The following is a 12,466-nucleotide window of genomic DNA, read 5'->3' on the forward strand; positions in this document are numbered from 1 at the left end:
GTTGTACTGGGACCTGTGGTTTGAACCCACTATGCTACTCTACTTCTCCTGTCTGTCAGATGCAGAACAGTTTGGATTTTTTTCTGGGACTTAACTTTGCTCTGAGCTTTTCGGACACACTTCACAGTTTTGTTTAACGCAGTAACATTCCACTGCTGGTTGCCTCAATGTTTAAATGATGATAAAGACACCAACACATAAATGATAAGTGTGTGGACAGAATGTAGTGAGGTGGAGAGGGAGACAAATGTAAGGCAGATGACAGCCACATAGAACCAGAGTGGGCCAGCCTACTCCTCTGGGCCAATCACCAAACCTCGGCCACTAGTTCTCTCTCTCTCTCGTTCTCTGTCTCTCTCTCTAGTGTTTTATGTTTTTCATATTGAGCCACTAGCCATTGGGAAAAGTCCCAGTACTCCTAATGACCACTATGTCTTAGGCACCATCCACCCCAACTCTGGTGCATTACATAAGTATAAAGCTTCATTCATAACAAAAAGGTCCCTGTGAACATAACCCATGCAGTGATTATGTTAGTGTGAGATCCAGACCTGTGAGTCTTCTTGGCAGCTGTTCTGTAGATTGTACTACAGGTCTGGAGGGCTGGAACATTTGGATTCATTAACACAGACTGCCTGACTGTCAGACGCCCACATTGAAACAAGTTTTGCTTGCTGTAATTATTCCTCTTGTTCATACTGGCTCTAAAAGATCCTTTCCTAAAGCAATTTCTCAAGACCTATAAAGTAAATCTTAAATCATACCACCCATGCATCTTGAGGGATGAGGCAGAGATGAGGCAGCATCACTACAGATCATGCTCTCTTTAAAAAGCAGCATCTAAAATTCAGTTTCAAGTGCTGATTTGTAGGGTCAGAGTGATGCAAGCTGCTGCTGCCTAACCAAGACCAACTTCCTCTATCGGCCGTCATAACAAAAGTCCTTTGTCTTCAACTGTGTGGACCACAGAACAATGAGCAGCAGGATACTTCTCAAAATACTGTCTTTATTTGCTATCCTTTACCATTAATTCATACCATTTACCACTAATCAAAATAACTATGCAAAAGTGTCAAAAGGGTTCAGGTGCCTCTTGTTTAAATTTTCTAGCTAACAACCAGGGTAAGAAATCAGCTGTTTGATCAGAGAGCATGATTTGCCCCATTTATGTGTTGTTTAGGGACATTTGTTTGCTTTTCAGCGAATATTCAGATTCATAGAATAGGACAGTGACATTTTTTAATTTCCAAACAAGCAAATTTTAATGTCTTAAATGCTGAGTTTTTCATATTATTTTTCTTATTCTTATTCTTATAAACTATTTTATACTTTTTTATTCACCTGAAATGTGGTAAAGAAAATGATCTGAACCTGCCATTCCTGATTTTTTTGGGACACTCGAGGCAGCAGAAAGAACTTACAAAAACAAATATACTGTATCATCACCTCTTAAGTTGATGGCTAACTTCATCCAGCAGACTTGGAGCAACATTACCATTCAAATTTTGGCTGTGTTTTTTTTTTTTGCCCAACAGGCAGATTACAAATCAATATTCACTTTTCTTTTAGATCTGTGCAGGTAGGGCTTTAGAGAGCCAATTGCCTGCTGCAGCCAAAAATAACACTATGCAAGTGGTAAAACTGAAACCAAATCAGTAAGGTTGCAGGCCAGAAAGTCAAAACAATGAGCTGAAAGATGCTAAAAAAGCTCTGTAGATTTAAGCGTTAATGCAGAGGATCATCAGATTTGTCACTATAAGCGACCCCCTTTACACACAAGAAGTCATGTGATCCATTGTTAATGTAAACACATTGATTATCTGCACAATATAGGTTTGCTCTTAGTAGCCTTTGTAGTCTACATGACTGATGTTATTCCTTTGAATGTCTTAGACCAATGTCCCTTCAAGGGCATACATAAGAATATATATAAAAGAGTCTAAAGAGGCTTTGAGAACTGGCTCTAATAATGCAAAGAGCTTGAACACAATAATAACTGAAGAACCAGTGTGGAATTTTTTACTTTTTTTCTGCTTGGATGTATAGTTTGCATCAGGGGGTGGTAGGTGCTTACACAGCACGAGAAAGTGAGGAAGAAGAAGAAGTACAGCTGAGGCAAGACAGAGGAGAGAGTCCCAATTACAGCCATAATCTTCACCTGCTGGCTGGATGTCATGCTCGTTTTATTTTACATGATGAAGTTCTCAGCTCTGACATCGTGCGGGCTGATGAACGGACAGTATGCTCAGTCAGGGAGCTGTGAGGCTTTCAGCGGTCTCTCTATTTCTCCCTCCACATGGGGTGTCCTCGACTCCAAACAAACAGCAGGGGGTGGAGGAGCAGAGGAGAGGAAAAGGAAAGAAAAGAATGGAAAGAAACAATATGGGAAAAGAGCAGAGGGGAAAACATATAGGAGTAGAGAGAGGAAGAGAACAACAGAGAAAAGAGAAAAACTACTGCTGATGAAAAGAAAAGAAAATAGAAGAAAAGAAGTAGAAAGAAGAGAAAAGAGAAAAGGAAGAAAGAGCAAAGGAAAAGAAGAGAGTGAGAAAAGGGGGCAAAATGAAGGAGGAGGGAAGAGAATAGAATGTAAATTGATGTAGGAAAGTCAGGGAGAGGTTAGATTTTCATTTTTTTTCATTTTTTTCTTTTATGTATCTCAACTAACCATGTACTAAATTAAATGGTTCACAAGCGTTTCTCATCTGGTCACAAATAGAAATACATGCTTACATGATAACAATGATTAATGATTACAAACATTACTGATTTAAAAAGACAACAAACATATATATAATATTTTATATTATTGCATATTGTCAGTGTGAGTTCCTATGTATTTCATTCAGATAAAGCACTACTGTTGAGAGCTTTCTCCTCCGCACAGTACAAGTCCATTTTCAGCAAGAAGATGTCAGTCCAGAGTGACACACTACTGATTTACTACGAAGAAGAAAACAAATTTGAGGGGGGGGGGACCTAAATCCTACAAGTCACCATGTGAAGCTGCAGGTCCAAAAAATAAAGATTTTAGGTCATTACTGACAAGAGGGATTTCCCGTGCGATATATCTATCGCCTCTAACGAACGTAAGTGAAGTATGAACTACATTTCCCAGAATGCAATGTGCAGGGTTAGAGGTTACTTGGACGTGTAGTTCTCCACAGCAAATGCGCCATTCTTTCACAAAGAAATTAGAACTTTGCACTCAGTATTGTGCAATATTCGCTGTCTTGCACAGATATAGGTGAGTGCTGGTGGTCTGCCAGAATTCTCTCAGTGTGCATGAGCGACAGCGACAATAATCCTGCTGGAAATAGTCAGCCAGTGCTGCTGGACTGCTGCGGAGGACTCAACAACGTGGACTACTCCAAGGTACTCAAAATGTTAAACGCGAAGCTGCTATGTATCTCTGACTTTCACATGTGTAGGTACAACAGTTGAAAGAAGCCGCGGGTCTCGGTTTGACGCTGTAAACCAGCCTGCTTCGCTGCCGCGCTGGTGACAGCCGGAACTCCACCGGTATAGTGTGTATTTTCCAAAATAAAAGCACTACAACTCCAACTAAAGACAATATAGAAGTAACTTTGTTTTGATTACAGTAACAAATTACGTATTTTTACATTTTGAATAATAATATAAATTTAAATATATTTACTTTTATTCATCTAATTAATGTATACTTTTAAATAATAAATACTTTTTAACTTATCAATTGTAGCCGGCATAGGAACAACAACAACAACAAATATGTGCCATATGTGCTACCTATATTTTTCAAACCATTTTGTGCACACTTAACTTATCACCTATTTAAATTTTCATTTTTAGGGCTGTCTTTATAATATTTATAATCGTGAAAAATGTAGCCTAACAGAGAAAATACCTGTTATAATTTCCCACAGCGCAAGGTGACATCTTCAGATATCTTGTTTTGTTTGACTTCTGAGCCTCATATTTATAAAGATTACAGTAACTCAACTGTCAAAATAGTTGGCGATTAATTCTCTCAAATAATTGCTTAACTGAGAAATTATTGCAGGCTTACTTGTTTATTTAACAGAAATGTAAAACAGTCATGGTAATGCCATTCCATTATGACAATAAGAAGAAAACCAACTAACAGACACAATATCCCTTAATATATCTTACCTGGTAATTTTCTAAAATATTTTTTATGTGGTTAGAAACACTTTATAAAGGCTTACAGTATGTTTCCATGTTTGGTTCATCAGGCGATTTTTCATTTTATGTCATCCTTTGGGCGTATCAACATTGGTAGTTGTCAGTTGCTGATATTTAGTACTTCATTGCTACACGTTGCAGTGTACAATTTTATCTATGTGCTTGTGTGTCTTTATGTTTTTGAGTGTATTAAATATGACAAATATAAGTAAATATAAGCATAAAGATGTAAAAAATTATAAATCTAGCATGTTTTTTCACCTCCCCTGGACTGCAGCAGTTAACAATGAGAAATGTCTTTATTCCACTCAGCTCCTTGCATGCTACTTACTCAAGGTCAGAGCACTCACTAAACACAACAGGGTAGCTGTGTCAGCCTGTATCACTGAAAAATTATGAGAAAAACTGGTCTGAAACCAGAATCCCACACAGCATCCCAGAGGCACTTCACATGATGGCTTGTAATTGACACACAATTAAATAAAACGCTAAATATGTTTACAGTAATCGGCCCATTACTTACATAGCTGTTGTAGATGTCATGTGATACCAGCCACTTAAGCACTGCCCCCCACAGTTAATTGTCTTTGTCTTGAAAGTCCAGCAAAAGTTGAGAAATCCTACTGTGGTTTAGTCATCAAGTAACCTTCCACTCTCCATAGATACACTATCACCATTTTGTGCAATGGAGCAGAAAAAACCTGTTTTGAAATATTCATGGGACTCATTATGATTCAGTGATTTCCACTGCCACCTGTACAATAAGTCAATTTACTAACTTTTTTTTGGTGATCTGTTGACATTGATAGTGGTATGAAAGTGATTTTATATATCTTGTTTTATATAGATAGAAATCAAAGAGTGCTGGGTAATGGACAAACAGGATAAATTAATGCATGAAAATAAAATTTTCACTGGTGATGAGCAAAAAAATATAGCATCTTTATACAAAATTAGTTTTTCTCTATAAAGGAAAACCCTTTCTTATCAGCCAATAATAATTAACAACATCAAAAACATTAATAATAATAATAATACTAATGATAATAATGATTCCAGTAAAGTCAATTGTTATAGTTTCTTCTTAAGTTGAGTTTTTCACAATAAAGCTGGTTGCCGATGAAAATCAAGTTTTTAACCATATTAACATGCCCATATGTTGTTTTCAATATTCAACCCTGTTTCCAAAAAAGTTCCAAAAAAGGACACTGTGTAAAATGTAAATAAAAACAGAATGCAATGATTTGCAAATTATGTAAACCCATATTTAATTGAAAATAGAAAAAAGACAACATATCAAATGTTGAAATGCTGAAATTGTATTGTTTTATGAAAAACATATGCTAAATTAGAATTTTATGCCAGCTAAATGTTTTTAAAAAGTTGGGACAGGCTTGAGTAGTTTGCACATTTGCGAAAGTACCATTAATGCTGAATGATATATACAGGTTTTGGAGCAACATGACCTGCCATCCAGACCTCTTTTTCCACATTCTGCAGGCCGGACCTGTCACCCACTGAAAACATTTGGTGCATCATGAAACTAATAATACGACAAAGGAGACACCGAACTGTTGAGCAGTTGAAATCCTATAGAATGGGACAACATTTCACTTTCAAAACTCCAGCAACTGATCTCCTCAGCTCCCAAACGTTTACAGAGTGTTGTTAAAAGAAGAGGTGATGCAACACACTGGTAAACATGCCCCTGTCCCAACTTTTCTGAAACGTGTTGTTGGCATCAAATTTAAATTGAGCATGTATTTTTCATAAAACAATAAAATTTCTCAGTTTTAACATTTGATGTGATGTCTGTGTTCTATTTTCAATGAAATATGGGTTAACATTCTGTTTTTTTTTTTTCCATTTTACTCAGTGTCCCAACTTTTTTGGAAACAGGGTTGTAATTGAAGATATATCATGAGTGAAATAAGAAGTCAATGCCATGACTTCATATTTCCAGCTTGGAACTGCAGTGAACCAGTGACAGTCTCATAAAAGCAAGAGGTTGACAGCCAGGGATACATACGTCATATAACCTACGGAGAACCCCATCAACTTGCGGGGATGTGGGGCGCGCAAAATAAAACAGAAATCTTGTCAGTACAGAGAGCGAGAGTTTTAGCGATGTTACCAGTACCACTATGTCAGGTCTGGGCCTGACTGAGGCTCAACATATCGAACAAATCTCTCTCTCAATGCTAACCATCTGGATATGCACTGCTCTTTTCCTAGTTACTGAAACCTTGTCAACCTAAAAGAGAGCAAGAGTTTGCATTAGCACAGCCACTAACACTGTGCCAGGCACTGCCAGTTACAAGCTAACAAACAATATAACCAATGTACTACACTTACCATTCCGATGTGTCTACTAGTCATCGACTGTGGTGCACAATAAACTCCTGAGTCTGGGTCTGACTGAGGTTCAAACATGTGGCTGAGTCTTTCTGATGTTTCCTCCTCATGTTTTGGTCCTAATGCTTATAAGTAACATTAAATACATAAAACACCCAAAGCTAATTGAGGGCACTGGTCTGAAAGACACGAATTGTTGCTCGTTATCAATATAAGCTGAAAAACCGCACAGAGCGCCCCAGTGTGTGGTAGTGAGGGATCATCAGCCTATGCTGTGCCACCTTACCTTTTATGCCATGTGCCATGCTTCGTTGTAAAAAAGCCACATGTTGTGTGCCATCAGTTTTTCCTGTGTTCACAATAAAAAAAAAATGTATGAAAACTTGTTACTGTGATTTGATACAGCAGTAAAAGTGCTGTATTATTAAACAGTAATTTGTCACTGCAGACATTAAGTCAAAAACGCATTTGTAAAATTAGAGCAAATGTTGTGTAAGACTGAAACCAGCTGACTTACTCATCCTTCTTATAGCTCTGTGTAAATCAGTACTTTTTGGTGCATTGACCAAAGCAAAAATGCAACAAAGTGGAGGGGAAACTGACCTAGTGAATAAAATGTAACAACATCCGCTGAAGGTTCCTCTCCACCCAAGAGATGAAAAATTGCAGCAGCCTAAAACATTGGATCTGTGGACGATTGTCAGAAAATTTGCATTACATTTGGTAGGAACCTGGGTAGTGTTGTAGTAATTTTTTAGGCCACATTTGTATAGCCATGTAACATTGTTTTTTATATATATATTTTTTGTATTTTTTATTCCCCTCACAACTTTATTTTTCACATGGTTGTCTTTCTCAGATGGACTTGACGCTGATGGAGGTGATCCTAAAACACATCGACTTTCATGACTCCAGCTTTTGTATCGCTGTGATCGCCATCATTTTCAACCCTCTCTTCTGGAATGTGGTAAGAACCACTGTAGCTCATACTGTTGATTTTATAGCTCAAAAATAATCTTGTATAGGCTTTTGTGTACTTAGCCTTTTATAGCCAGAACTTCATCTTGTCACGCTCCCTGTGGTCTTGAGAGTATCAGGTTAAGAAAATTAGGAAATCTTTTCATGTAAAAAAATCTGAGAGCCCTTTGATTGGCTGAAATTTTGAAAATTTATGATGGTGACTGCTGATTGGATTTTGGTAGGGTACAAGCAAATTCTCTATATCATAAATGCATTGAAGTGTAAAGGCAGCTGTGTCTCTACTCTTTGAACCCAACTTTGTTGACTGAATTTCTCTAATCTAAGACTTCTGTGAGCAGTCTGACAATGTAGTATTTTTACTCAAATTAAGAACCTTTTCTGACAGCCACAACAATAGCAAAACATCTCATGGATGAGTGAATCATTGTTTATGTTTATAACTATAAGTTACATCATAAATCCTTAGCAGCTCTAATTTTTGCTTGACAAGGGGAGGACTGTCGGGCTCTGGGTGGGAAGCCAGTGAGGGATCCTGTTTGTGTTGCATTACTAATTCTAACTGGTTGGCTGGGACACCTTCATGTGGAGAGAGGAGGGTTCATGGAGAAAGAGCAAAGTTCCACAAGCTCTTTATTAGTCTTCTTAAAGCCTTGCTCTGTTGATTGCACATGGAATGTATGAAAATGCAACAAAATTAAGACTATATTTTACACCTCCAGACAATACATGCTCTTAGGCCAGTAATTTGGTTAATGCAGTGGAAGGAGCCTATGGGAACTTCGATAGCAACTACAGTTTTGAAAACTGTATCTGTATCCACAGTGTCTGTATCCACAGATAGGCTGCCTTTGTCAAAATCTGTCCCGACAGTGTCCCTGAGCTTGATAAAACTGCCCTTCTGCTTATCACATAGGGTTGTATTTCACTGACAAGATGGATTTTCACGATTTAATTTCAGATTTATCATCATTATTGAGACAGATTACAATTTATATCTAATCCACCTCTCATAATCTTGCACTGTAGAAGACTCAGTCCTGACATATTCTTTTTACCTTTTATTTTTCTTATGCTACAGATACTGTCCTGTGCAGACTATAATTACATTTTTCATCATTAATGTTGTTTACTGAGTGAATTATGTCAACACTTCAGTCTGATTATAATTGGAGCTTTACATACAGTGCATCCAGAAAGTATTCACAGTGTTCCGCTTTTCCACATTTTGTTTTGTTACAGCCTTTTTCCGAAATTGATTAAATTCATTTTTTACCTCAGAATTCTACACACAATAGTCCATGATGACAAAGTGAAAAAAGTCTGCTTGATTTTTTTGCAAATACATTAAAAAATAAAAAACAACAAAAAAAAAAAGTATGCACAGCCTTCGCCATGACCATTAAAATTGAGCTCAGGTGCATCCTGTTTCCACTGATCCTTCCTCATCCTTCAGATGTTTCTGCAACTTGATTGGAGTCCACTTATGGTAAATTCAGTTGATTGGACATGATTTGGAAAGGCACACACCTGTCTATATAAGGTCCCATAGTTGACAGTGCATGTCAGAGCACAAACCAAGCCATGAAGTCCAAGGAATTGTCTGTAGACCTCTGAGACAGGATTGTATCGAGGCACAGATCTGGGGAAGGGTAAAGAAAAATGTCTTCAGCACTGAAGGTCCCAATGAGCACAGCAGCCTCCATCGTCCATAAATGGAAGAAGTTTGGTACCACCAGGACTCTTCCTAGAGCTGGCCACCCGGCCAATCTGAGCGATCGGGACAGAAGGGCCTTAGTCAGTGAGGTGACCAAGAACCCGATGGTCACTCTGACAGTGCTCCAGTGTTGCTCTATGGAGAGAGGAGAACCTTCCAGAAGGACAACCATTTCTGCAGCACTCCACCAATCAGGTCTGTAATGGTAGAGTGGCCAGATGGAAGCCACTCCTCAGTAAAAGGCACATGACTTTTACTGATGCACTGTAATACTGCAGTTAAGGTAAAGTGGTCATATTAAGAAAAATCCTCTCAGTCTGTGTTCCTCACCCACAGTCTTTCTGAGGCACTTGTGTTGTTATGCATTGTCAATTAATTGTCGTGTAGCTGCTTAGAAATAAGACAGTGCAAGTTCAAAATTTTTGGCACAAATGCGACTAAGAGTAAAGTGAATAAAATACTAAAATTCATAAGAGGTGTACAGATATGTCGGAATTTAAAAATTGCGGGTTGTGTCAGTCTCTAGTTACTTATTAACATGTTACCCTTTTTATATAATCTCCTATTGTCATTTTAGACCAAACTTTTTATACATTATTATTTATATTATGTAGCAATACACTTTTAGGAATGACATCCTGCCCATATACTGGAGCTCTTTGAATAGCGTCTTGCATGTCTACATCACTTAATCTTGGGGCTATTTAATCTTTTCAGTCACGTTTTCCTCTTACTCTCCTCCCTTCCCCGATCACATCCATGGCTGCAGTTGAGAAGTCTTTTTTGCCATAACATATGCTGCCGCACAATTATGTAGCCAAGGGTAAGTGCAGTCAGATTATTTTAGCACCGCGGTTGTGTTTTCCTAAATCCTTGTGAATTCTCCTTCACGTTTCCTTGAAGTCACAATGTTTTCAAATGAGGTAAAGGAAAGGTGGTTGGATTTTTTAGATTTCTTGAGTTTTCATGAGTGAGGAGGACACTTCCTTTTTTCTTTAACACTTGCAGGTAGCAGTGTGAGGTGCACCCTCCCCTCTTAAAAGTGCTGAATCAAACCGACTAATCTTTTATACTGGCATTTTTTAGTTGGAGACGAATAGAGTTTACATTGGCACATACTGCCTGCAGAAAATAGCCTCAAGGCAATATTCTCCCACTTACTCACCTTTGATGTGTTACAATCTATCTGCCAGCCATATAAATTAAAGCATAACGACCTTACCCATTAACAGTGTTCAAACTCTCCTGAATACTGTGTGACTAAGTTTATCTTTAAGCAGTGCAGGTGAATTGACTCAAATAATAATCGACTCAAATGTATGCATCCTGTTGCATCCTCTGAAGTCTCTGGGAGTAGTGTAGAGTGTGGATCCCATCTTATCTGTCAAGGCTGCCTGTGGACTGGGACTTTGAGAGCACTAAGTACACACTTGCAAAAGGAACCACAAGTTCCAAGGTCAGAGTGTGGCCTTGAGGGTGAGAATAAAGTGTCATGCATCATGCTGTTTGCACAATTTATTTTTAACAAGTTTTTATGTTTTCTTTTTTTTAAATTTAAAGGGGACCATCGCTCAGGTGGTAGAGCAAGTTGGCCACTTATCTCTGGGTCGGCAGTTTAATTTCCAGGCCATACAAAACCTATGCAAAATCAAACAAGTGAATGGCGGTCTGCTGTGGAGACCTCAAATGGGAGGATCCACAAGACAACAACAGCAAAGACATAGCTGCTTATTAAAAAAAAAAATCGACTTCTGGTTTTGCAGACAGAGCAACCTTTTACATTTACGTTTACATTTACTTGTATCATTAGTAATAATGATACATTATTAAATGTATCATATCGCGGTGTTTTAAAATGAAAACGATCTCCGTCCAGACAAGTGTTTTAGCTCCGTATCAGAAAAGATCTGTGTCCATACTAACACACCTGAAAACGCATACCTACGGACCATTCATGTACATTGGGCATGCACGAGCCTGTGTAAACAAGAAGCACATTGCCTACTCTCACTCTACTTGGCTGATAAATTGCAGAAAATACTACGAACGAGGAAAGCAAAGGCAGTTGTAGCGTTAAAATGCAGAGTCTAACTGCACAACAGCTGCTAGCAAAGACAGCAAGGTCAGTAACACTTGTAATTCATTACTCATGTTGAGTATTCAAGGCAGCAGTGTTTTCAAAACGCTCCGTTTTTGGGGCTCAAAAACTCCGGAGTAGTATGGATGGGAGGTGAAAACATAGCAAAAGAACTGCGTGAAATTAAAATTAATGAAAATGTAGTAGGGTGGATGTAGCCTTAGGCACCAGTTACCTGGTTGAGGGCAAGTCTCTCTCAGCTTAATCCTCTACTTCTGTGCTTTAAACATGCTATCATGTATCTGCTAACTGTATGCTATCAAATAACAGAGGAAAGACTCCTCACTTGTTCTTTAATAATGAAGGCATCCTTTTCATTTGCACTGAACACAGTGTCCTTACTGAAACAGAGACACAGCAAGGTCTGTTCTTTGAAAATTTTGTGTGTGTGTGTGTGTGTGTGTGTGCGCACGCGTGCGTGAGTGAGTGTGGGCACGGATCAGGATGTACCAGCCCCCAACTGACTCTGCCTAACTTTTTATCTTTTCACAACACTGACATGAGCACTGTCCATGAATGACAAACTGATCTCATGCACACACACAGAACTAAAGTCTGTTGGTTTAAGCTATGCCTTAAAAGAATGTCTAATGCTGTGAATTGTCAGAATCTACAGTTGTCAGAGGACATTGAAATAAAAGTCCTTATTCATTTGTGTTGAGGAGGCAGATCGTTTTAGTGATATTCTGTCTTTCTTTTTGACTTTGGCTTCGGTCAACGACATGTGGAGACGGCTTTAGCTTTAAAGACTTTCAGGCTAAAGATCTGGCCGCAGTGGTCCCAGGAGGTCAGTGTGCCACATTATGGATATGACTCATTGACCTTATTATGGAACCAGGCCAATCCTTCTGTCAGGCACTGGCAATAGTCAACCTACAGTGGCATCAATTTTGGGCTTGGTAGACTTGCTCAGTTGGGTATGTTAGAAGCTCTGCAGGATTAAGTGACCTCAACAACACCTGCACAGTGTGAGTGTGTCTTTGTGTGTGTGTTTGTGTGGGTGGCCTACATAGTGACTCATCTACAGACTACACGGTCAAAGTCTCTGAAAGCCTCTAGAAGGTGTAGATGCACTTTGTCACATGGCCTACCTG

The 12,466-nt window shown here is 38.6% G+C and overlaps 1 protein-coding gene across 3 annotated transcripts in view; it reads left to right on the forward strand.

The window, feature by feature from the left end:
- The first annotated feature begins 2,969 nt into the window (after window positions 1-2,969).
- pemt (phosphatidylethanolamine N-methyltransferase) overlaps window positions 2,970-12,466 on the forward strand; it is a 72,944-nt gene continuing 63,447 nt past the window's right edge. The window contains exons 1-3 of one of the 3 annotated variants that reach the window (XM_071462971.1): window positions 2,970-3,089; window positions 3,242-3,375; window positions 7,400-7,507. In XM_071462971.1, the coding sequence (XP_071319072.1) occupies window positions 3,286-3,375; window positions 7,400-7,507 (198 nt within the window). In that variant the 5' untranslated portion in view covers window positions 2,970-3,089; window positions 3,242-3,285. Of the gene's footprint in view, window positions 3,090-3,125; window positions 3,376-3,425; window positions 3,523-7,399; window positions 7,508-12,466 lie in introns of those variants that run through there. The other 2 variants (XM_071462972.1, XM_071462974.1) reach the window with 2 other exon arrangements.

Source organism: Trachinotus anak, unplaced genomic scaffold, assembly GCF_046630095.1.
Source record: "Trachinotus anak isolate AG129_WGS33_773 ecotype Australia unplaced genomic scaffold, CSIRO_AGI_Tana_v1 ptg000025l, whole genome shotgun sequence".
NCBI lineage: Eukaryota > Metazoa > Chordata > Actinopteri > Carangiformes > Carangidae > Trachinotus > Trachinotus anak.